General features: G+C 41.0%; 1 protein-coding gene across 20 annotated transcripts in view; it reads right to left on the bottom strand.

The window, feature by feature from the left end:
• The window catches only part of celf2 (cugbp, Elav-like family member 2), a 192,780-nt gene that overhangs the window by 67,259 nt on the left and 97,966 nt on the right, over window positions 1–27,555 (bottom strand). For all 20 annotated transcript variants that reach the window (XM_034133337.1, XM_034133338.1, XM_034133341.1 and 17 more), the window contains exons 3-4: window positions 15,463–15,659; window positions 931–1,013 (exon numbers count right to left, since the gene is read on the bottom strand). In XM_034133337.1, the coding sequence (XP_033989228.1) occupies window positions 931–1,013; window positions 15,463–15,659 (280 nt within the window). The remainder of the gene's footprint in view (window positions 1–930; window positions 1,014–15,462; window positions 15,660–27,555) is intronic.

Here is a 27,555-nt window from a genome sequence, read left to right as displayed (position 1 = left end):
TCATGGTTTTTACTAACCGGTATCAGTATGTTGTTACTTCGGCATCATTTTGAAACGTGTATTACAATTAAATCACGGTCAAATATGTCCATCTTGTTGTAGTTGTAGCCCCCTTGCCAGCGACGCTCTCTCTAGTTTAGCATACTCAGCCCTGTTTGTTGGCCCCGATAGAACCACAATTTTGTCGGGCCAGAAAAGAGGGCCGGGCCGTAACTAGGCCTAGTGGAAGCGCAACCAAAAACGGGCACGGCACGACACGGCACGCTTAAACCGCGCTCCGCGCCATGGTGGAAATGCGCCATAAGACTGAAGCAGCCACATTCATCTTTTAAATCATTTGCGCTTTGTTTGACAAATTAACTAAGGACACACAAAATAATAGAGTGTTTTCACTTTAAGGCTCAGTTTTAGTATCCCAGTAAGCCAGGAAACTGCGAGAGTGAGCCAACACGACAATATCAGAAACCTACTGTAGAAGTGAAGCAGCTAAAAGGAATTCATCCATCCTTCAACTTAAAAAACCCTTATCATGGGCTAAATTGTTTGACAAACTCACACCTGCAGCCAGTAGCTCACCTGCTCACACTTGTATTCACTTACTCACTCAAACGCTTGCAAATGCACTGCAAGACACTGATGCTCATACCAGTGTATTCTCACACACACACACACACACACACACACACACACACACACACACACACACACACACACACACACACACACACACACACACACACACACACACACACACCCACACCACACACACACCACACACACACACACACACACACACACACACACACACACACACACACACACACACACACACACACACGTTGTGCAGGGGCGGGGCCGCCTCAGGGTGCTGCTGTAAGTGTGTGATTAGAGGAAAAAGTCGGCAGAGGAGAATCCAGGACAAACACTCACCCCTGTTAAGGTCTTTATGTTATGCAGTGCATTCTGGGCTTCAAGGGCAGCTTTCCTTGTGTAAAACGTGACAAAACAGCAGCCTGGGGAGAGAGAGAGAAAAAGAGAGAAGGGGGGTGAGCATAAGGAGCAACAAAGAGCATTTTCTCTATTCATCTGCTTGGCATCACCTGTCGACACTGGCAGACGCCGAGTGAATGTTAAGGGCGACACATCCTCACGGAGAGGGAGGGAGAGAGCTTTTGGATTTGTTTCAACGCTGATGACTAGAGCCTCGAGGAAGTGTGCGCACAGAGCAACACATGCGCACAAACACGAACAATACAAATACACAGAGGAAGAGGAAGTGCTGCCTCTTCATTAATCCTCCAGTAATCTGTGAATAGTTGCGCTCATTCACTGAAGAAAGTATTTATTCAGTTATTTAGTGCTCACACACTCCCAGCTAACTAGTTCACACCCACGAGAGTCTGGCTAATTTAAAGACTTACTTCTAAGTAACTTACACTGATTGAATTAATTGCAGGTGAACGACTTGAAGAAGAAGGTAAAACGTTAAGGAAAATAAGAATGTTGAGTCAGCAGCACCTCATATTATTTATATCAATATATTTCATGAGTCTGATAGTCAGGATGTAAAAAAAACACATTTTTCTTTTAAATTTCGCCCGGTTTAACCTTGCCTGTGAACCAGAAAATTACCAAGCAAAAGCTGACTAAGTTGCTTACTCACTCACACACAGCAGGCTACAGTGGAAATGCACACACAAACACAGTGAAGGAGAGAGAGGGATTTGCCTCTTCTTTAATCTGTGTGTAATCCCTGCAGAGTGGGGCTGAAACTCCGCGGCTGCGGGTCATTCTGGGTCAGCACGCAAACCTGCACAGTCAGGCAAAAACCAGCAGGGGGGATATTTAGGCCAGACACAGAGGTGTGATTTTTCCCCTCACATAAAAAGCAGCGGTTGGAAACATTGTAAAAGTCACAGTATGGACTCTGTATTTATGTCCTCTTGACACTTTTGACATTCTTTTTCTAACAGCCAGAGGGGAATCATAACACAGGACTGCAGAGGAAGGATGAGGTTTGAGCCAACTATAACATATTGAGGATTCACTGGAAGAACAAATAGGAAGCCCTGAGATTCACCATGCATCATCAGGAACAATGGAAAGCTGGGTTTGAAGTGATGGCATGACCTTAAGCAAAGCATCTATCTCTGACTGTAAAGCTGCCTCATTCTGCAGAGGCGCAGAATGTGAAACAAGAGTTTTTACTAACATTAGTCTTTGGAGGCCCATAAATGTATTTGAACATATACACATAATGTAGGCAAGTATTTTTGATAAAGTCTCTTGAATTGAGTTACACATTGAAGTGACTAAGGCACTACATTTACACATTCTTACAGAACGTGGCAGAACTGGAAGGTCTTCAACCTACCTTTTAACTTGTAAACTCGGGGGGGAAACCCAATAACCACGGCTTTATGAACATGCTAACAACTGAAAGGCAACATAGATAGGTATAGATAGGTATATTTGCCTCTATTTACCTGAAATAAAACCTGTTTTACATGCACATTGATGTCAGAATATGCTTCCAAAGTTGGTTGGTTATTTGGGAAATTGTAAAAATGCCACAAAGAAAATAGGGAAATCTCCAACAGTTACTCTCTTTTGAAGAGGTTTGGCGTTATGCACCTGGAACACATTGCTTTTAACCACCATAATCAGTTTTTGATAACCTGGTGAGCTAGGTTAATCTACAGGTGATCCACTGGAAGATATGCAAGTACATTTGTTTTGGACCTCCTGCCTCCAACTTCTGCTAATTTCTCCATTTGGGTTTGTATTTATTTATCCAGAGATGAGCCAAGTGCGCCATTCTTTTTGCTTTGTTTTCCTCTCCATTGTGTTCATGGGACAAATAAACACAGTGTGAATGAGGCGTACTGGCGTCGGATTCGCTGCCCACATCGCAGACATCGGCCCCTCTGACACTCGCCCTGCAGTGCATCTTAGTGAAATCCAGCAGTGAGCATCTGGTGCGGATTTGGCATCCCGAATCCCAGCGTCCCTTTGATGGGGCTGGGGGCGTAATGGATCTGAATTCCTGGGGTGTCCTCTGGGTGCCACGGCTGTTGAAGAGTTGGCCCTTCGCCTAGCGTCAGCAACGTGATTGGAGTTGTGATTCAGAAGCTGCAGTGCCTGTGTATTAGCGGGATAACTCCCAGCTTAGTGTTTTTCCTCTATGACCCCCAGCGTGAAAGGCAGGGTGTCACTTCACTAAACCCTAAGCCCCCCACTCCTACTATCAGTATTAATTTACCAAGCGAGACTTTCACACCAGCTTCTCCTAGTTAAAGGCAAGGAGATAAGACGGGAAATAAGTCACGACTGGCTGACTATCACTGGGCGAATGTGTATACAATTTATTCCATGTAGGTCACCAAACTTATATGGTTTTTACACTTACAAATTTAAATTGGGTCCTAAAAAGTGTAGATCTCTGGCAGCTCTGCTTCATCTTTGGTCTGCGTAATTATGACTGGACTCACTAAAGATAAGGTTGAGGAACTGAGGTATGGAAATTCTTAAATCTTAAAGTCAAGTTACAAGTTAAAGCAATACTAAAAGAATATTACAAAAAAAAAAGTTGAAAGAACTTGGGTGAGGAATGGCCCCTTTTTTCAAATTATTAAAATCAGTTTAAATGAAAATGCTCAAAACTAAAATCTGAAACGTTACCTTTATATTTTCATATTGGAATACATTACTAATTCCCTAACCTATTTCATCTACAAAAAAGTGTTACAATAATCTGAATGATGTTTAGTGATTGAATGAAACAAAGATATTTTTTGTAGAATTTTTTCCTAACAACATAAATGTTCAAAATGTATTCAATTAAATGTGAAATGTTTAACTGCAAATTACCAAGGAGCTCCAGCTGTCAGATAAAAGTTTTCCCTCTTTTTTTTTAATATTGTAGAAGAGAAGTATAAAAGTAAATGTACGAAAACGCAAGATAAACATTTTCAAAGTACTCGAAAAACATATTTTAGTTCTAATTTATGCTACGTTACATTTCCAGGAACTAATAGGTGCTCCTTTTTCTGGGTTAGTCCAAATGCAAACAGTACTAAACTGTCTCTGCTAATGCCCAAAAGTTTTGCTAAAGTTGATCTCTACTATCTTTTAATGTTTAATTATCTGTGCATGGAAATAAAACTTCCTACCTGCCACTTAATATGCTGTCTGCACTCCATTTAAGCAGCTTTCCCTCCATAACAAGTGGCACGGCTGAATGGAGCATAGTTAATAACGACCGTACTGTAAAACTGCAAGCTGTTACTTCCTAACAGGTGAAACCAAACTGAGAAGAGAGTGACGAAGTTGTCAGAGAGGTGAGTAAGAAAAGTGAGAGTGTGCAGGTGTACCATGTGTGTGTATAAGGCCCACACTGCTATTGCAATATAATTCAAGATGGAGGGATTGATAATTTGTTATCATTATGATTGAAAAACATATCATGCGATTACTTTTTAAGAAGATCATAAAAAAAGATATATATTTTGTTAGGTCTGTAGAATGTGTCTTGCAGGCCGGGATGTCTCTGCAGCTCCATATTACTTCAAACATTCAGGGCGACTGTTGTTGAAGGTTGTCGGTTCGATGCCAGCTAGTGAAGTCAACATGTCGATGTATCCTTGGGCAAGATACTTAACCCTGAGTCGCTCCCTATGGCCAACGATGTGTGAATGTGTATGAATGTTATCTTCCCTAGAGCAAGTGTTACTGCTGCATGAATGAGGTGAGAATGGGTCGTAGTATGTCAAGCGCTTTGAGAGGTCGAAAATATCTGATAAAGCGCTATATAAGTACAGTCCATCTACCATTTAAAATATATTAAGCCTTTAGCAAGAGCTTCCTGCGGTTCGAATAATATTGTGCTTCCTGTGGTTGGAATATTGGACTAGTTTGTATATTGCAATTTCAATAACATTTCCATTAATTGTGCAGCTCTAAACACATAAAGTGGGTCTTTAGTCAAATTATAATTCAAATTGCAACTGTGTTAGGCCCCTTGTGTGCGAATAGCATTTCCAATAGTCCTGTATTAGTCTTAGCTTCTAGCTACGCCCTGTGAATTATGATTCCAGAGGCATTTTTGCCATATCTGTTCATGGGAGGGTTAGCTTTCAGCGTTAGCATTAGCGATCCTGACAGTGTATAATGTGGGGGAGGTTAGCTGTTAGCGCTGCGTTAGCCGCTGTGTGTTGTGATTCCCGCGGTGTAGCCGGGCCCCGGAGCCATGCGCCATGTGACGGATCGTCCCAGGTGGTGGGCTGTCAAGACGAGGATCAAAGAGCAGTGGAGTGGACCTCACACACACACACTTAAACACACACACACACAAACACTTTCCCTTCAGTGTTCCAGTCCCACCTGTTTAAGAGTCAGCACACTTGCAGCTCACACACACTGCAAGCCAATAAGAGCTTGCATATTATTTTCAGTCTGTGTCAGCGTGTGTGCTTTTTTATTTAGAGAGATATGTACGACAACCTTGAACAAGTACTAAAAAAAAAGGTTGTTCAGACTGCCATGAATAAGCTCTTTCCATCAATCTGTGTGCATGTGTCTGTTTTTTTTCTCGCAGCACAAACATTTACCTGAAGGCCGAGAGAGGCTCAGAACTGGGAGATACACTGAGCTTCTGCTGTTGAGGAGGGACACTCAAAAACACACAAACTCCAAGTAGAGAAAAATCTATCAAGACGCTGATGTTTGTGTGTGTAACAGGAAGAGTATAGCAGGGAGACAGAAGGAGAGGATGTGGGAAAGAAGGGGGGAGTGTTTGCGATACTAAAAGGACGAGAGAAGAGGTAGTTGTGAGTGGAATAGAGAGCAGAGGAGGGAGATGCCGGTTCATAAATGCTTCATGGCGGCTGAAGGGGGGGCCCTTTGACTGAGACATACCCTTGGCACCCTCCTCTGTCAACACATCTTCCCCCTCCAACAACACGTCGACCCCGGGCTTCAGCATAGGAGCCGAGGGGCGTTCACTCATGTTTAGGTATTTCAGGTTGATATTTTCTTTTTACATCTCCTATCATGCTATTTTTAGGCACATATTATGGGTATCGGATATATAAAAATATATAAAAAACATATCTATGATGTGTTTTGAGGAAAATACCAAACAGATCATGCATTTTAGACATCCCTCATATCCCTCTATTTCAGCCCTGTTAATTTTTTTATTTTCTGCTTTTTTTACACATACTCTCTCCAGTACAGCTTAGCTCTGAGTGTTAGCGATGCTTGCCAATAAAGACCATATTACGTCCAAAACACGTTGCGCATTGTTTCTGATAGCGACGTTTCTGATAGGGCCGTGGGTGTAAGGCCAGCCCATATTTCCGATATTACGTCATATCGGACGCAAATCTGGATCAGCTCCGTTGTACCCCCGTTTTTAGAGATGTGGGTAGGGAGGAAAAGAGAGAGGGTTTTATTTTCTGACACTTTGTGAGTTCCCTGGCACACCGGGGACACACATTTATGTATAAAAGACATCAAAAAGTGCATTTTGCATGATAGGACGCCTTTAAACTAAGGCAGTGTTTTCTCTGATCATTATTATCAGACCAGTGCCTCGGAGGTGGCAACCTGCACTCCAGCCTTACTTTCTTTGTTCACTTCATTAGTTAACACTTTTCTTCCCTTGTAATTTTCCATTAAAAACTGAACTTCCATTCGCCCCCTGCCAGAGAACAGGTGCATGGGTCATCTTAGCTTAAGCAGCAACTAATCTATGTAAAAGACTTTCATTAGCCTGGGTTTCAGTCCCATGTCATTCAGTTTCAGAGACATTCACTGCTTTTAAGGCAAATGTTTAATTGGATTCTTGTGCTTTTTTATTTAGCCTTTTTTGTTTTCTTTTGTTGGAGTTTAAGAGGCTAATACCTCATTAGCACTGGAATCTGACAAGAGAATATTAAAATGCAGAAATGTGTTTGATAGGTGGCTTTGGAAACACATTTCACCAAATCTGGTTAAAAGCCCTGAACAAGGCAGGAATCACCTGAATATAAGGCTTTTAAAATTGTCAATGATCTAAAATAAATACTGGACTATCATTGAAATACTGCCAGAAACGGATTATTTGATATTCAAGTTGCAATTTCAAGCGATTTGTTAACAAAATGAAAGTCACGAGGGTATTCTGGTTGCTCTTGGGCAGGTTTGTATCAATTTACAGGAATTTATTTTATATTTAATTTGAAAAACTCTGTCATGCAGTCTGACATTCTACATCAATTAGCTTATCTAGCCTTGGTACAATGGTACTGATGGTATGAACATTCAGGTTTGTGCTATCACAAATGTTCTCAACATGTTTTGCTATTTAAGACATAGAAATTGTTTCTGTTTTAGCTTTTCTTGATCAGAGTCCAAAAAGTCTCAAAGAATGAACATGTTTTTTGTGTTTCGTGGCATATTTTTCTGCTTTTCATTCCTGTAAACTGAATATAACAGCTAACAACCTGCAGGTCCGAACCTGCAGGTTGTTAGCTGTTATATTCAGTATTCACATGTTCCGGGTTGAATCAGCACGGACTGAGGAGGGGAGGAAAAAGGCAAGTGTAGGTGGAGGAGAGTGAAAGGAGTAATGCCCTGCAGTCCGGCAGAATAGTTTATTAAAAGGGGAGAAAAAATAGAGGAGTAGGGGGGGGGGAGTATCAGAGAGCGTCACCCTTAGCCCTTCCACCCGAGGCTGCCTGCAGCTCTCACACTGACTCCCTCTTTCTCCCTCCATCACTCTTCCTTCCCCTCCATACTCCTTCTGACCCCTGGGGTTCCACTTAGTCGCTGACCCACATTAACTACACCGCTGCAATTACTGCTCGCTCAGGCCTCTGGGTGGCATGGGATACATGCTCTCTCAATTTCTTAGCCCTCTCCCACTTTTTCCTTTTTCCGCTGTAAAAATGCCCCTCAATGTGTATAATTGATGTGTGTCAAAGAGCCTCTGAGTGACAGCAACGATGAGGGGGGGGAAAATGACAGAGAACACATTTTGGATTTGACAGCGCAATAAAGAACAGATTGTCAGATGGAAAAATAGCGAGAGGATGAGTGGATGGCTTCAAACAATGCCGCATGTCTGACGGGCATTTGGCGGATGCTCTAATCCTGTCAGCGAAGGAATGGCTCCACTTCGCAAATCTATACAATCCACTGGTTACTTTTGGTGGTAAAACACCAATGTCACCCCCGCTACCCCCTCCAAATCCTCTCTCCCTCGCTGCAGAGAAACACTTTTCCCCCGGAAATCAAAGCCGCTTTCTGGCTGACCCCGAAAGAAAAATTCAAGCACTGCAACTTCGCTCATAACCAGGCAACTCTGTGTGTCGCTGAGGCATGCAAAAGTGTAAACATAGAGGGAAAGAAAAGACACCAAGAATCCACACGCACAGTCTCCCATTAAAATCCAGCTGCAGCAGCTCTCTAATTGGGCCCCGGTAGTCGGCTAAAAGAGCTAACGCCTAGTTAAGGCGATATAATTGGCCGCTCTGCTTTAGGAAAAGAATGAAATAAATTAGTCCTCGGTCTCAGGTCAGCTCGGTCTCAACTGAATCCATTAGAGCAGATAATTGTCTTGGACTGCAAAGCGTTTGCTCGGCGTTGCCACAGCGTCGCGAGAGGAAGCAGTTGGCTCGCACTTTCAAAGCGGATGTCTGCCATTGGACGGCTGTTTGTCCCAGGCAGCGATATTCTCATCTGAGCAGTGATCGAAAAGCAAATGGCTGTAATCTCGTCATGTGTTTATCTCCAGGCCTTTTACCTTCAAATCTTCATTGCTGTGTGTTTCTTCAGCCATCATGATGACATTTCAAGATTTAAAAAAAGATGGTTGATGTAAAATGTATTTCCAATCACCTCTCAGGGGCCAGTATTGATCTACATTTTGTTTTCAAGGCAGCAGAAGCGAGGAACATTTATTGCAGCACTTTAAAGGGGAACTCTTTCTTTGTGTCTATCTTTGGTGCTAAACACTCGCTTGCTTCCCCAGAGAGCAGCTGTCAATCAAGCTGTGTGGGTGGCGGCGTGTTGTCTCTGTTCTCACATTCTGAAGGTTTGATTTTTCTGCAGATTGCCCTTTTGTCTTCCTCTTTTCAGCCATGATGTTCTGGCTGTAGCTTGAATCACTTTTCTGCTGCGGTAACCAGCGACAAAGGAAAGAAAATAGATATTTATTAATGAGAATATTTCACAGATTATTGATTTTGGCGAGAGCTGAGCGATTTGAAGAAACAACTAAATGGGATTTTTTTCGACCAGTGTCATTTCAACTGAAATTGGCATTATTTTCTATAAAACTACATTTACTTTTATGAAAATACTCAAATTAAGTACAAGAATCAAAAATGTTTACCTAAATACAGACAGTGAGTCATATTTTTTAGCTAGTATCAGCCACTCATGTTTTTAGTCTATATTTGAATTGAATTGATATTAATAATGAAAAACAATTATACTTCTACATATAACACTGAATACAGATGTTATGGCTAATATAATCCCTAATTCATCTCTTATGTACACAAAAACAACGATTATTTGAGCAAGAAAGTTTAAGACATTATATTTCTGTCATTTGACTGATCAAGGTTAACATGCAAGTTACAAAAATGTCACCTTTTAATATTGGTAATGTTAAAACAATTATAAATCTCTCATTCCTAGTTGTGCCTTTTTGTTATTTGCATGGTTATCAGAGAGTAATTTCATGTTTTCGCCCTTTAAAATGCTCTATATATTCCCCTCCACAAGCGTAATGAGTCTTTTCCATTCATATTCAATTACAAGGCGTTTATTTCTCTTTTGATTTATCTTGTTATTGTTATATTTTGAATGATTTCCAGGTCATGTTGCGCACAGTCTCACTTATGTCGGATATAGCCTTTTAATGAAGACATTAAACTTATTCTGTGCATGTGTGTGAATTTAAGTGTGTTTGTGTCTCAGCTGCTCATGTGGGCAGGCTGTATCATTAAGATAAATGACATAGTGTGTCCCCTGCCAAAACACACACACACTCACAGGCTGCAACAAACCCGTCATGGCGCTTAAGGTTGTGTTTTAGCAAAAGGACCATTTTCTGTTTACCCCTCTGGCTCTCTTTGTCTCATTCTGTCTTTATCTCTCTCTCCATCTCTATCTCTCTTTCAGCACAAAATGCCAAATTGCTCCATTTCTCACTTCGCCCCCCCCTCCTCCCCGGCTCATCCACTCATCTGGTTATTAACTCCAAACACATTAAACCAACAGTAGTGCCACGATATTCCCCAGACTGTCCTACACACACAAACACACAGGCTGAATGCACACACCTGGGTCAAACTGCAAAATGGATTCTGCATGACGCACAATAGCGACACATTTTAGTGCTTCAGGGCCAATAACAACAAATGAGGGAACTTAATAAAGGAAAGTTCTGGCTTCTTGCTAAGATAAGCAGGCTGACAGGGACCATTTAAATTATTTGCAATATGGATTTTTGGCAGGTGATCATCTTCTTCAAAGCCAACGACAGTCAGACTTGTGTTTGCTCGAGGAATTTTACTCTCGTCAGGCCTCTCAAACTGCACTTACGAGCGCCATGTGATGACGATATTAAAAAACAGGATTACGCTGATCCACAGATATCCACTTTGTAGTTTGACGTGCAAAACTCGACTCCAGCCAGAGCTCTGAGAGAGCATTAAGTCCTGGGTTTTATCTTCAGCGTCCTGTAATTAATCATTAGTTTATTCATGGCTGTCCAACTCCAATGTCTGATTGCCATTTCTAAAACGACTTTATATAACGAACCAGATATGCGGGTACAATCACATGACAATACAAATATTTGGTTTCAGAAGGACTGATCAATTGATCAAAGTTTTGTACTTTAAATATGTCTAGGTAGCTTGTTAAGTTCACAAAGGAATCAATACAATTGTAACTTAAACTATAATAATACATGAGAATTCTTTGTTGATGAATCAATAATCTATATCTTCAAAGTAGCTGTCCGATAACTATGAAGATGCTCAAGTATATATATCTTAAAAACGAGTCTAAATACAGAACTTATGTTTTTGTTTTGAGTGTGTTTGAATAATGTCCACCCCCGATGGCTATAGAATAATAACACCATCAGCGTTTTGATTGGTTCCCTATAAGTTTTGCTTTAAATGTGCCACCAGTATGAACATGCCCCATTTACATCTTTGTTCAACAGGAAGTGAAAAGCACAGATAGAAGAGATATTCCTACATACCAAAGAATGTTGAGCTCTCTACAGTATTAGGCATTGACCGATGACAGAAAAAACTAAGTCATCTTGGAAAACAAAATGAACTGTGTTCTGTTTTGTTGCTGTTTGAGATTTTGTTTGTTTCCGTAGCGCCGACAATAACGAGAAAAAGTTGAAAACTTTCCACTTTAACAATGCTCAGACTTGTATCCTCCATTAATGAATGAGCTGAACACTTCATTTAGAAGTTATCTTGTACTCGCTGTCAATGAATGTTTATCATGTCGTGCTGTTTTCGCTTTTTCGTTGTTTGTGTTCTTTGTGGGGCGAGGAGTCACTTCAGCGACTGCTCGTCAGCTAATGAGGATCCAAACAAAACCCCGAGAAGGAAACGGAGAAGTTGTAAAGGCTTGAAGCTGGGGCCGTGGAACTTTTTCCTCCCTCCAACAAACTAATTTAAATCCAAACTGCTGTATCGAGAAAAAAGGAAAAAAGAACCGCTGGGTCACCACTGGGGTATCAGAGTGGGCTCATTTGCCCCAAATGGCCGAGATCCTTTTCAAACAACAACAACAGTCGCTAATTTAAAATAAACACACCGAGGGGGCTACAGTTTCCCTGACACCGGAGAAATTATCGTCTCAGTTGTAACGGTGAGCACGGCGAGGGGGCCATTGAGGGTCCCTGGAGTTGAGATGAGGCCACGCAGCTTACTTAACTACGAAAAACAACAAGAGTGCTCAAAGCCGGTGGGTAACAAGGCCAGTAAGAGCCCAATAAAATGCTACATTTCCTCTCAAAACACCTTGCAGCAAAAAAGGAAGCATGTGGAGAGATTTGCATTCAAAGGAGAAACAATAAAAGGCAAGGTAGGTGTTTTTTGTATCTCCTGGAGAAGTGGCGGTGAGTGATACTCTTCACTCATCAGGAACAAAAACAACTCATTTCAAGGGCAGGGACGATGGAGCAGGAGCTGCAGGACAAGAGTTGGAACTTTGGACCTTTTTCTCTCCGTAGAAGCAGCAGAGAGTGAGGAGAGACTGGTGGGAAGAGGAGTCATCCCAAGGCTAAGAACACACACACACACACACACGATAGATCATGATAAGTGTGTTGGTGTGCAAAAATGAGTGAATTTGGGTCTTTGCAGAACGCTGTCTCTAGGCTTTCATAAGCTCATATGACTGAGTCAGAAGCCAGAGAGGGGGGAAAACAGAAAGAGACTAAAAACAGAACGCAGACCGAGTGTGTGTGGGTGCAGAAAGGTGAAAGAAACATCTCACCACAAATCATTTAATTTAAAAAATATGACCTGAATAGCTTGTCAGCATTTTGAATTTGTGTCACCTCGTCTGCCTCTCGCTTTATTAAAGCTTCACTTGCGAGGAATCTCGGTTATTATAAATAGTATAGTGTTAAAAAATATTAATCAGAAGCCACTCCTGCAAATATAGTTACAACAATGTTGGCTAGGTATTTTTCAAGTGGACAAAAGTTGAAAGAAATATCATGAATGTGTCTACTCTTGCAATATTTCTCAACTAAATAAGAAAACATTCCTTTAATAACTGGACTCTAAGCTTTTCTATTGGGCTTAAATTCAGAGTAACATCATTATTATAAGCATTTATAGACTTCAGCTCGCTTTATGCCCAAAAATGTATTGTACTATCAACAAATATTAACTGACTAAGCGCTATTTAATGGATAAGACTGATATTTTTAAGCCTTATAACACTGAACAGCATGTGGAAGTTCTTCATTAATTATGTTCAGGATTCAACAGATGATCAAGCCATTGACTCATTCCTTTAAGACAAGGCAGTTCCAGAGTTTTTATTTAACATTTTTTTTTAAATATATTTTGGACTACTTGCAATGAACGCACTACGTTTTGTGGTAACCAGGGTTTTGTCTAAACCGGGTAACAGGGGCGCCCGTAAATGTTCAAGTGATGCCAGAAAACAATATTTCTGTTCGTCAAAAACGGTATGATTACTCCAAAAATATGAAAATCGTGTCGAATAGACCGTCAGACGGTAAAGACAGGTTTGTTTTTGCGGAGCACCGTGTAAGCCGTAACAGGCTTAAACACTTAAACTGTGATTTCTGAATTAGATTGTTTCTTCAACTGTCCTTTTTTCTGTAGAGGAAGTAAAGACACCACAACTTTATTTGTTGTTTGAGGTGCAATGTATGACTCAGCAGCTTTAAGACATGAATAAACTATAATTTTCCAATTCGCTCTATTGCATTATTTTCATTTGAAAGTGGGCGGGGCCGTCATTTTGGCCGGAAGTGACGTTAGCGCCCTCATACTATACAGTATGTTTCCAGAAAAACCCCTGGGTAACCATTCATTTAAACACGATCATTATACACATGTGTAAGCATTTAAAGACCGCAGCCTATTTTATGTCAAACATGTATTACACTGCGGAAAAATATGAAAAGACTGAGCGGTATTCAAAGGAATATAAAGATAAAGCCTTTCATGACTTATATTCTGAAGGCTGCAGAGCATATCTTTGAGAATATATTGACGTCCTTCGATTATTATGTTCAGGATTGAAAAAGTCATGCCTGTTTAAAAAGGGAGGTGTTAGTTTGTGTGTTTTCAATATACTATACTATTTATTTTGCATGTAGTGAAATGAGCATGCTTCTTTTTGTATAGATCGGCATTTTGAAAACAGGAAAACAGGGATGTTCAAAGACATTTCAGCTGCTCTAACCTGAAGAAGGGCCCCAACTGTTTAAATAATAAAAGTCTGAGCCCCCTCTGCAATGTTAGCTGAAATAAACGTGTCAACACAAAGTCAATCAATACACAAATCATTTATGGGAATCATTCGTTCCCATGAATCCCTAATTCAATTGCATTCTTTTGGCAGAGTGTTTGTTCACTTCAAACCCGCTGAATCATGTTCGGTTTCCTGTGACACTGGAACTTCTCTTGAAATTTGCTTTACGGTGGGATGGAAGCGAGCGTCGTCTTCTCGTTCCCTCTCTTTGCTTTCCTCCCACTCCCCGTGTCTCATCAGGAGTGTCATCAGCCCCCCCCCCCCCCCCCCCCCCCCCCCCCCCGGGTTGATGCCTGTTAATATGGCAGCGCGATTGTCTGCCTGTTCGCTGCTGCTGTCTCTATTGTTTGCTCTCACACTTGACAAATTCATCAAAGGCAAAAGAGAAAAAAGGAACGGGGGAAAATAGCTACAAATCATGCCGCTTCGCACAATTGACTGTGTAAGTCTGGCGGGGCGAGTCTTTGTCTTCAAATGGTGCACGAAATGTGAGTTTGCTTCTGTAAATGTGCACATATTTCATTTGTTCAGCTAGTTACTGGGTGGGACGGCCCACTCAGACGCTGGGTTCATGGAAGAGTGTCATTGTGAGTGAGTTTCTATATGTTTCTCTGAATCCATTCAAATCATTTACTTACGTAAGCTAGCAACAATAAAGTAGAGCATATACCATCGCAATTCACAAGAAAAAAAGGAAAGAAAACATATATGTATACGGTAAATATATAGAAATATTGATACAAAAGGAGAAAACAACAAGAAGAAAACAAATGGAGTAAACCCATGTTATGTTAAGATTAGGAAAAGGAATGGAAAGAAATGAAATATAGAAAGTGTAGGAATAGGTAAGAAAGGTAAGGGGCAAGGAAGGTGAGACGAAGTAAGAAAAGAATAAGAAAACAAAGATGAGAAAGAAATTGAATAGAGGTATAGAGGAAGAAAGACTGAAAAGAAAGAGGTTAAGGAAGGAAGAAAAAGCATTATGAAGAAAAAGGATGTATACAAATCTAGGAATGAAAGAATGTAGAGGATAAAGTACAGGAATACAGGAAAGTAGCAGGGGAAGTGAGACAAAGTAAGAAAAGGTTAAAGGAACAAAGAAAGACAAATAAATGGAGACAAGGAGGAAGTTAAGAAGAATGTTGAAGGAGAGAAAAGAAAAGAATTTGGGAAGAAAGACAGAAGTAAAGGAAATACAAAGAGGAAAGGAGAAATACAGAAAAGCAGGGCAGAGAAGGGAAAATAAAACAAAGGCAGAAACTCATAATAAAATAAAATGAGAGGGACTAAAAGCAAATCTAGAATCATAAAATCTGATCTCCAACAGGCTTCAGATCAGTGCAGTCATGTAAAACACCTGAAATGAAATGATTCAGTAAGTACAAGAGAGAAAGGGACAGTCCGCGTGTGTACCTTTGCTCTGTGGAGGGTTCTGGCTGCGGTCTCGGAGGATGTTGATCTGGTAGACGGCTCCGTACGGCTCGAACAGCTCCTTCAGCTCCTTCTCCGACCAGGAGCGCGGGATCTGACCCACGAACATCTTGATGGCGTCCGGGTCGGGCTGGTCCGAGTGCTCCAGCGCGCCGTTCATCTTACCGGCCGTGCCGTTACTGCGGAGACAGAAGGGATAGGGTTATTATACCAATTATATTATTATACCAATCACACTGATTTTTCCATTGAATTGTATTAAGTCTTATTTTATTCTGTGCTGTGTTTATGGATTTATGTTTGTATTAAGTGTTTTTATTGATCACCAAGTTATATTTTGCTTTGTTTATCACCTGGTAAAGGAGGGTTAGTGTTGTTTATACGGTTTGTGAAGCACTTTGTGTTACCTTTCTGTATACAATATTTTATATAAATAACGTTTTATTTGATTAGATTTGTTGATTGTTCCCTAAGACTTTGTTTTTTTAGAACTTTTGCTAGTCCCTATAAATCTAAGGCTATATTTGCAACTGTTGTGTCCCTTTTAACACATTGAGAAACATAACATAACTAATAGTCTAGTGTTGTATTGTTGTTAAATCTTTACAAACATCAATGATACAACCTTGAATATCCTTTAACGTTTGAGTTTCATATTCACAATGTTACATTTTCACTAAGAAAAAGGTTTGGTTTTTAATGCATATGACAATCCAAAGGGGTTTTCTTTTGTATCCAATTGTAATCTTTCTTTTTCCATGGACAGAGACATATAGTGTGTTGAGGAAAGAAAAATACCTAAGAATTGCCATCATCTAAGCCAAAATAACAAAAAGCAATATCCAGACAGAAACATTTACACACTATAAAGCCAACGTTAAATTCTCTTTTCCAAACTTTCGTGTGACCTTAACTAAATATTCCCTTAAGAGAGGACCCCAATGTCTAATTGAAATGTAATATATGACCTTCAGCACTTCCTTTTTATAACACAGCGGCCTCTAAAACAGCCTTCGGGCCATCGCAGGAACACTGAAACTAATAGAAAATCTCTCCTTACAGCAGAGCGAGGCAGCTTTCAATGCCGGTTTTACAGACAGATATCCCTGAAGCTGGCAATTTCTCTATAAACTGGCGCGACACATCAGGAAACTGACATCACACTGACCCTAAAAGTGGATTTTTTTTTATAGTGAAGATTCGGGGACGGATCTCTATTCCTGGCATTTTACAGCACCACGACAAAATACATCTATAGGATTTCCCCCACGGTTCACATGAGATCTGCAGTTGTGGCGAAGATCAGAGACACTTTATGAATGTATGCAGGCCTGCTGCCGGCCGTGGTGCATGTGTGAATGTTTGTGCATGCATGAATGAGTGCTGGATAAGCAGCGCGTTAGCGTTGAGGTTGCACTTGAGGGATTAGGCAGAAAAACCAGTACAGTAACCTCCAGGCCCTCTAACAGGACACAGATGCTTACAGGCAAAATCGCTCCAGTAACATTTCCACATCTGGAATGCATATGGAATGGAGGTGAAGTGCGTCCACCCTTTACACCGCAGAGCTACAACACTCACAGTATCTCCACAAAACACACGCGTCTGTCCACGCGTGTGGAAAGCTAACTGGAGCTACGGCGAATACATTCTTTCAACATCCAGGCCCTACGGAGATGAGAACAGCACACGTGCATGCATGAGGCAAAGCGTGACTGTGTTTTCAGCACAATCAAGTGGTTACAAACACACACACACACTCACACATCACAGCCATCAAGGCCTGTGGTCTATTTAAGATGGCTGAAAACCAATCCAATGAAACCAAAGTCGATGGCTGTGCTGTTTTATTGCTCTACTTTCCCTTTTGTTATTCTCGGCAGGAGAGTGAAAGAGCATTATCTTAAGAGGCAAAAACAAAACAAAGCCAAATCCCGAGCTTGGTTAGCTGACAACACTAATGCCGCCCTATAAAGCTCAGCAAGAGAGAAAGAAAGGAGGGAGGGGGGAGAGAGATATGGAGAGAGAGGGGGGGAAAAAAACATCCAGACCTTTGAGAGCGAGCCATCCATCTTTTGCAGAAAGAGCCAAGGCGCTCGGCAGAAACGCCCAATTCTTTAAAGGACTTAAAGGACATGTCAAATAAAATGCCAGAACCGGAGAAGGAGTCAACGAGCCACACCAGTGCTAACAGTCCTCGAGGGCAACCACCGCTCCTCGCTAAGCTGTCCGATAAATCGCGGGGGGGGGGCCCCGACGCCGTGGGAGCCCCGAGGGTGGAGGAAAGAGGGGAGAAAGGGAGGGAAGGGTAGCGAGGAGTTACTGTCCCTATCTCCCTGATGTTTAGGCACATAAACGCTAAGACGGCCGCATTAGACGAGCCTCAGCGGTCGCAGGGTTTAGACTGCAGCCTTCGCCCTCTGACACACACACACACACACACACACAGCTAAAAGAATAACTGGAGACAATCCCTCATTGTTGGCTGTTTATGTGAGGCCTGTGGGCATTGAACGAGTCCACGGTGGAGGCGGTACAATAGCCAGTGTCAGAGGAACACTGTCCACCATTCACTCTTGCCTGTAAGACAACAAGGCAGCCATAAGGCGTACAAACGCAGAACTGTCTTAGTGTAGATTGCACCCTCCGTCTTTCCCTCAGGTGGTTGGAAGTCGGTGACTCTCCTCACTACAAAGGAATGAAGCGCTTCTTCCATGCCCCCTTGGCCAAGACTGACAAGGTGTTATTGCGAGCAGACAGAGCTCTGCCGTGTGTGTGCGTAGATGTTTGTGTGACTCTGTGAAGCTCAGCAGGAGAGTGTCCTGAGGCTTGGATTAAGTCGTTGAGTGGATCCACTCCTGCCACAGCCTCTCCATCTCCCTCCCCTCTTCTTTTCTCTCTCCCCCCTCTCAATTTGAGCCAATTGTTTGCCTTAATGGCTTAACTATTGCTTCCATCACTCCAGTCTCCCTGCAGCAGAGGGCCGTGACTGAGGGTTGATCCACACCGGGCGCGTGTACATGTGTGTGTGCTGCACAGAAAAACATCAGTATGGGTCTTGGAAGCAGCTGCTGAGAGCTGTTATTCCCTCGTGTAGCTCTCACATTAGACAACAGGCTCGTTCATCCAAACTACAGCTGCTGATATTGACTATAAAAGCTTACAACGGTTATTTATTTTTTCATTCATCATACTTATTTAACATTCACGGCTTTGGATGTTTGTTGGAATGGCACAACAGCAATGGGACAGGTTTTGTTTTGAGAACACTGTTTTATCTTGCAGTGCCAACACTTCTAAATACTATAAAATACTTTCCAAAGCAGTAGATGCAAACTTATTCAGGCCTATAGAGGCTAATTAGTGTCTTTTGTACCAGCATTGAGTTATTTTCAATGCAAAGATGCACTGCTAAGTATAATAAACTGTCATCCTCAACACTAGTTTCCCAGTCTTCTTTGTTGTGCACATTAGGGTTGTAACAAGGTTTTATGTTCATTATCTGCACTGTAATTTTGTTTGTATACTAATGAAAAAATTCCAAGGTGATATGTCTTGTTTTGTCAGTCCAAACCCCAAAGATATTGCATTTATTATGACGTAAAGCATAGAAAAGCAGTTTATAGAATGCAATTGTTCAACATTCTCAGGTGGGTAGAACTTATTTGGCTGTCAATGAACGTCTCATGAATCTTAGTGGGATTTTGCGGATTTACATTTATAAGAGAGAAAATAAGAAATAATTCATACCAAGGAGCTAAAAGATGCTAACACAACTGAAGAGAACCGCTGAGTCGTGTGAAAAACTCCAGTTTGTCACAACAAGCCACACTTTCGAAATCAGAAGTAGGTATGTGAAAAACACTAGGATAAAATAAGCCAGATAGAAATGGGCCGCAAAAAAGGAGGACTAGCGAGGAAGGTAAGAATGGGACTTAAAGAAAGGGAGAAAGGGGGGGTGACGGATGCAGATGAGTCAGGTCCAGCAGTAAGCGCAGCTCAGAGCTTAGCAGGAGCTCTACCAGAAACCAGGCCCACGTACACACAAGCACACACACATATGACAGATGCACACACACACATATAATACGTAGCACACAGTCAGGCTACAGTTAAGGCTGGCTGCGTTGATCCCCCTGCTGTTTTTCCCTTCTGTTTCTGCTCTAAAACACACAGCCTCTGTGAGTCCCCTAACCCCACAATCGAAGCGCACACACACACACACACACACACACCCTCAGTGGGTTCGTGCAGGGGCCGCACCGTCACACACTTCTTCTCATTTGAAGCGTGTTTGCAAGGTGTGTAACGGTCCCACAGGGGAACTAATCTTGTTGACAAGCAGAGTGAGAAACATCAGTTCCTCCCCGAGGGAGCAGGGCAGCCAAGGTCAGTGAAACACACACACAAACTTAAACACACAAACACACGCATATGTACTGAAATGTTAACACACATGCGCAGACCTGGACAGTCACATCTCCTCTCTCTAAGACAGATTCTTATACAACTTTCACACAAAATGTCTGAATATCAAAGTCTTGATATCAAGGTCTGATTCAAAATTATAACAAAGAGCAAATGAATCATGAATCAAAACAATTTTTAATATTTTTCTGTATTTTCTGACATTTTATATATATATATATATATAAAATGGGTATTCCATTAAACTAGAAAATAATCAAAATATACTTGAAAATAAAAACATTTGAAATATGGCATGGTGTTTAATCCTATCCTTTTAGAGTTATTTTTTGTAAGACTTTCCTAATATGGGATTATTATTATTATTAGGGGTTCAAAATAGGAGGAACAATTCAGCCAAAGAATACATTTCCGACTTGTTCAATGACTTGTGTTTACATATTGGATAGTTTTACCTCTTGACTGGCTGACATGGGATATTGAGTTGACAATTTGTTTTGCCTTCATGTGGTTTAAGACATGAGACCACCGTTGCTGTGAAGACAGACTGTGAAGAAACTATTTTTCAAAATAATTATGAATGATTTTGGGTCTGAATTTTCTGCCTTTTTGGCGTATTATGTGTCTTTTTGTGGCCATTTTACACATCTTCTCTTAAAGGAACACTTGGTAGGCCAAGACAAGTGGGGCGCTCTGAAACTTTGGGCCCCTGGGATAATTCTCAGTGAAATGTCAGTAATCCATCCATGGCCATAACCACAGAAATACTGTACACGTGAAAAACACTTACACAATTCATTTCATAGTCCGGAGTATTTCCTCTTGCTGTATCAAACTGTAAACAAGATTAACAACCTCACCACAACAAACCGTGAGAGCCGAGCTTTCCCCCCTGAATCCCACTCTGTAACTGATTTTGTCATTGAGGCAGATTAGTGGCTCAAACTAAATGAGTAGCGTTCTGTATCGACTGATTTATTTGGAACACTTCTCTGTAACCGATTTAAAGCGAGGTAAAAATGAATGGCTCCCGAGGGTCCTTCTCTAGTCAAACTAGGGAGTGTGTTATTGCCTGTGATTTACTTGAACTTAACAATACGAAACATTCCACCCACCTTATCAAAGACCTCAATATCACAGCAACATAAATACAGACTTCATGATAAACAAGCTCCAAACGTACATAAGCTAAAAAACAACAAAGTCCCAGCAGGAGCCTATAAAAACAACCAATACCTAAATAAAAAAATTCCAACCCTTTTTCAACTGAGAAACTTTCCATTAGGATTACTAATATGTGATTAGTTTTTCCAAATAATGTATATTTGGCAATTCATGGAAATGTTTGGAGCAGTGAGGAGCTGCTAGCTAACATAAGCTAGCTAACTTTCGATAGATAGTACAGTGCAGTTTTCTGCTTGACAATGTCTACAATTTTAGAAGATTAGTTTCTGTAGATTAGTTTGTGTTTTCCCATATTTCCTTAACAGTTGTTTAGATAATATTTACTTAAACTACTGATCTGTTTTATGAGTAATAATCTTTATCAATGTCTTACTGCTGCAGGATGAGCTTTAATGGAGCTAGCATCAATGAATAACTGTGACTACCTGAAAGAACTGGGTAGGACTTCATTACTACATTTGTGTGTGTATGTGTGTGTGTGTGTGTGGGGGGGGGGGGGTTGCCATGGAGACGTGGCAGCATATGCGACGCAGGGAAATGATCAGATAAATGTCACGGCAGCTAATGAAGCTGCACCAGTGCCCCGACGCTCAGCTAGCTCTTTGCTAACGAGCTACTGCATGCTGCCGTACGCTAATGAGACACACACACACACACCATCACACCCTCACTCACACACACTGATGTATGCCACACATGGATACAAGTGAAATGTGTAATTTTTCTTATTTCTCCAGTCTCATATTTTCCTGCATGTATAAACCACTGGCAGTGTTTCCTCAGGAACAAAGACCACTGCAAGGGTGTTTGGGTCTATGGAAAGTAAAAATGTCTTGATAAGGATATTTAAATAATAATTAACAGTAATGACAATGTAAAACCTTGCTCAGCATGGGATAAAATGCTCTTTAAAATACATGAATGAATCATGGACTTCAGAGAAGAATGTTCAAAGGGAGATTAAACAGGTGTTGGACATTACCTTCACTTTGAATCAGCACTTTACAGTATATACTTGGTATTCTGCCCAATAATACAACTTGTAAAAATCTCTATCCCTCCATCCTTATATTTTGTGAGTTGGCTCTTTTCATCTCTAAAAGCCCTGAATAAACAATCTTGTACATAAATGTCATGTTTGACCTTATCTCAGTATAGACACGGTATAACAAGCTCAGACGAAAAAACACTTGAAGCAAACCTCAAGTTTAAAATATCATGAATATGTGCTCACAAGGTCAATAATAAACCCCCTATGTATATGAATAGCTTTCTTTTTCTGAGTTTTTATTCTACCCAAAAAAGAAGATAATTTTTTCAATACATAAAAACTTCCAAAAGAGAAGCAAAAGAAGAACACTGCACTCCGTGTTATTGGCACTTAACAAACATAATTTAAAGTGCAAAGAGAACATTTTAATTTGTTAAGCAGACTCAATTTAGATTTAATGACACTCAACTATATTTTCTTTTATTTCATCAGTTTTTTGTTTTATGAACTCCTCATTTGTGTTCCCCCTCCACTTGCTTTCACTGTAAGCACACCCAAGCAGCTCTCCTCACAAGAGGACCTTGTAATAAACAGTGCTCACTTGCAGCAGAAATAAAACATTGGTGAGAATCATCTCCAACAGATCCTCTTCTTTGGAACACATTGAAAAACACTCAAAACTAAATGAATACCTATAAATGTATCACAGCTGAGAGCTGAAAGGAAGGAAACAACACTTGGTAAACACGTTATTTGAATATCTCTATTGAAGCCGAAGGTTTTTCTCAACTTCCCCCTTAATAATATTAGATGTTTTTGATCAATGTAAGGTCCTTTCAAAGCCGACACAAATCCTGTTCCACGGGCTTGCATTCTATCTGGTTATGTGTGTAAGTTATTTAAGTTGCAAAAGGAAACTTGAACTCTGTATTTGTCATGGTGCCACCTCTTCACTTACACACACAGACTAACATTTCACGTTTTCCCGAGAGCTTTGAAAGGAACACCGCCACACGGAGAGAAGATCCACTTAGAGCGAGTCACATTTACAGAAGAGCTGAACTCTGATCTGTAGGCGCCATTTATATATAGTTGCACATCCAAAGCTGATACACTGAAGACCTTTCGAATCAAAATAAGCCAAGAAATAGAGAACATACAGTATATACAGTAACATAGGGCCGTGCCAGTGTTTGTGCAAGCTGTAGTTCCTTAAGTAGAAGCCATATAAAAGTCACCTTTCAACTGTATGCTTTAAAGTCTTACATTCTTAGCAGCCATTGACTACCATTAATTCGTGAATGTACATCGGAAATCAATATAGAAGATACTGTACAATTTAGGATTGAATCAATCATTAAAGCAACAACTGGAAGGATCATTCGAATAGTGTACCGCCATTTTTTTATCTGCAACTTTCATGATAATAAATGAACATTATGAAGATTGTAGAGCTCTCCATTCAGTATTTGATTGAATTGTTTGTACTTTGTTGTTATTTTTATAATTTGAAAACAGTGTGTCATTCAAATTATGAACAGGGTTTGTAATAAATGTACAAATTTGAACAGGTCACCACAATCCATTATGTTTGTGTCTTTTGGGGAAATAAACGTAAACTACATATATCGAGTTTTAACATCTTGGGAATAAGGACATTTTTTTCATTGGAAATCGAAAGCATGGCTTAAAGGTGGCGCGGTAGAAAAGGTCAAAAGGTCACTTGAATCGATAGAGTTCTTCCTCTTGGGGGTGTGAATGAGCAAAGCAAATTTCACGCACATCTGACTTATAGGCTTTTAAACGGTCAGGTGGAGGTGATCACATAACCTCTGATCAAGAACAAATCCCACTTGGGAAAATTGCTAAATCTTCCAATATCGTGTATCGCATTGAAATTGTAATATCAGGGAAAAAAATAGCATTTCCTCCAAATCATGCAACCATATATGTGGATATATATTGCTTTAGTTTGTCCCACTTCTCCTTCTACTCTGTCACTGCAGTTCCTAGAATTATCTTCCTAAAATTATGCTTTCTAGCCCACGTCAGCCTGACCTGGAGCTCTTCTGCATGTGTGAGTGTGAGTGTGAGTGTGAGTGTGAGTGTGAGTGTGAGTGTGAGTGTGTGTGTGTGTGTGTGTGTGTGTGTGTGTGTGTGTGTGTGTGTGGTTGTGTGAGTGTGTGTGTGTGTGTGTGTGAGTGTGAGTGTGTGAGTGTGTGTGAGCACATGATAGAGTGAAGGAAGAGGGAAAGGAATTAGAGCATCTTAAAGCCTCAACACCAGATTGGTCAAATCCAGGCAGCAGCAGCAGTGAAATTCCTCCCTAATCTTTAGCACACTTCCTCTCTCTTTTTCACCCCCTGCCTCCTCTTCGTGTCTTGTTGCTATGGGAACAGCAATGTCGAACAGGGGCATGGGGTGAGGGTAGCTGGGGGTACTGGGTGTTGGGTAGGCGGGTGTCTATTTGGATGACGGCGCTACAACACTCCCTGTTAGATTTGTGGTGTGTGACTATTTTTGTTTTTTTACCCTTCTTTTATCTCTTGCCTGGAAGAAGCCTCCCCGTTCCTCTACTCTTTTCCTTCATCACCTCCCGCTTCTCTCACTCAAAGTCTCATGTTTGCGTGCTTAATGAGAAACAGCTTGTGTGCGGTGTGAGTTTTGCGTGCGTGGCTGTACGTCCGTGTGTGACCGTGTGATGAAATGGCAGAGGCTCTGATTGTCTGGCATCTCGCTGTGGCTGCATTCTGCCAAAAGTCATCATCTGACTCGCCGACGGGGATGATGGCCCATTTGACTAATGCTTCTCCGCAAAACGGGCCAACAATGCCGCTCCAACTAACAGAAGAAAGAGCGGACGGGGGGGAAAGGGATCATATCAGATTGGTACCGGTTCAATTCAACTGATCCAGATTTGGGACGCAGGTCAAAGAAGTCACCAGGGCCTTGAGAGCTTGGTTCAGAGGGTAACTTTAAAAATGTGATTAATGTAACCTGATTACTCTCTGTTATTTACTAAATGGCAGAGATGGCAAAAGAACACACATCCTTTACTCAAGTAGAAGTACAGATACTCGTGTTTAAAAATACTCTGGTAAGTACTGACTAAACTTCTTTACTCAAGTAAAAGTAAAGAAGTATGGGCTTTGAAATGTACTTAAGTAAAAAGTACCAATAACTAGCAGCTGTTTTAAAGAGTACCTGACCTCCCTTTATATTAATAGAACAATAATGTCATTGTTAGCTAATGAATGTTTCGATGCTGAACAACGGCAACATGACAACGTTTTCATTGGTCGCTCTTCTTTAGAGAAGACCAGGAAATGATGGATACACGGATCGTGTTCAAATCAATAGGCACGCAATGACTCCAAATAATAATGATCACGCCACCAAACGCAGATTAAAACTAAAGTAACGAGCCTGTTTTGAACATGTAAGAAGTAGAAAGTTCAGGTATTTGTGTTCTAAATGTAAGAAGTCAAAGTAAAAAGTCGTCAGAAAAATAAGTAGTGGAGTAAAGTACTGATACCAGAAAAATGTACTTACAGTAAGTACAGTAACGAAGTATTTGTACTCCACTACTTCCCACCTCTGCTAAATGGACCATGTACCTTTTTAGTGGTTACCCTTTTTTTGTATCTGGTTATGTTATCCCTTACTCCCCAAGCTTTGGAGCATCCTTTGGCTTTGTGTTTTACAGTAAATCCTAGATAAAAAGGACCTGTACATGTAACACCTCCACCGCTATGTCATGCTTGAAAAACAGATCCCCCGATGTGTTCACGCACATCAGTTGTGAGACCTTTAAAGGGGACAACAGAGCAGAAAGCCACGGGGTACTGACCGAAAACGGCGTAATAAGTGCAGCGGAGAGAGACTATGAGACCCAAAATCGCTGCTGATTCAACAACACGAGTACATTTGTTGAACTGGCTCCAGCTCAATGACATCCCATTGTGAGTAAAGCTCTCCTCCATTTACATTTAAAGGTTGCAAAAGCCTAGATACAACCTCTATTAGCATTTAGCTGATGTTTTTTATATGTGATGGCAATGAAAAGTACAAAAGTGAAGCAGAAATTGTAGGTGCTCCTGTTCTCCTAGTGTGTTCCTGTGGGGAGGACAGGCAGAAAACGCCTCTGACACTTTAATAAACCACCATTAACGCTCCTCACACACACACACAACAAAAGAGGGGAAGGAGTGAAAGTCGTGGTGGAAGTGAAGAGGTGAACTTGGACACAGTGGTGACAGACAGCCGGAGGAAACATACTTATTGGAAAGCAAGAGAGGGAAGTGTTTTCTTTGTGATTTGGGCATGTTGTCAGAACAACAAAAAAGAGCTGAGTATCACTGAGTATTTACTTTTCTATAAGAAGAAACATCTGCAAATTCTTGTTTTGTACGTAATATACTTGGTTGATCGTTTAATGGTGGTTGCGAGTGAGTGTGGTTGTCCTCAGGCTCCTTTCATAATACACAATACAACTAATTCATTTTGTCCACATTCTCCAGTTGGGCGTCACAAACCGCTGTCCAGAGTCTCCCTGTGAGTCATGTGCCCCGAGACACGCTTTGCCAAGTCCCAATGTACTCCTCTCTTTCAATTTTTCCCCTTCGTCCCTTGTTTTATTATTTTCTTGCCATTTTTGGGGGCTTTTAACACTGCAGCAATTTGTCTGTGGACATAACATATAATGTTAAACAACATCATTTTGAAGGAATGTAACGTATATCATTTTATTTCAGAATAAACTATTGGGAATTACCAGAGCTGCGTTCCTAAAGTATTTTAGGGTTGAAAAAGTTAAGTTAAGTCTTAAGTTTGGTCTTAACAAGTCAAAGTCAAGTCTCAAGTCTGGTTTAACCAAGTCTCAAGTCTGTCCAGTTGGTCTAAGTCAAGTTTCAGGTCGTATCAAATCTAAATTAGGTTGAGTTTGGTCAAAATAAGTCAAGACTCAAGTCCAAAATCTTTGAGAGGAAATGCTCTGAAGCATTGTAAAACCAAGTCTAAGACTACATATGCAGTTATTTAATTGTGTCTTTACAGGCTAAATTCAAACGATTCGCAGTGCACGTTTAATATCAAATGCAAAATCTGTTCAATTTCATGGAGCTGTGTTATCTATATTTTCACAACACAAGAAGGGTTAATTGGGTTAATTACTCTATGACACCATCAACATTTCATGTCATTCATGTATTTATTGACTCTTTTGAATTTGTATATCCCTTCCTCCCTTCTTCCCGCCCCTCTCTGCCTGTCTGATTCCTAAAGTGTGTCGTCAGCATGGAGGAGGAAATCACTTCCACATTGCAGCCCTGCGGTTCCCAACAAAGTCAACTCACTAAAGTTATAACAACGTTCGCTCTGAGCCAAGGTTTAAAGGGGGGGGGGGGGGGGGGGGTGGATCACTGACACTGAGCATATTTTCCAACATTTGGACCTGCCGCCTGGGCTGAAAG

The sequence above is a fragment of the Trematomus bernacchii genome, unplaced genomic scaffold (genome assembly GCF_902827165.1).
Source record: "Trematomus bernacchii unplaced genomic scaffold, fTreBer1.1, whole genome shotgun sequence".
Taxonomy (NCBI): Eukaryota; Metazoa; Chordata; class Actinopteri; order Perciformes; family Nototheniidae; genus Trematomus; species Trematomus bernacchii.
Note: the sequence above shows the minus strand (reverse complement) of the source record. Positions and strands in the feature narration are given on the sequence as shown.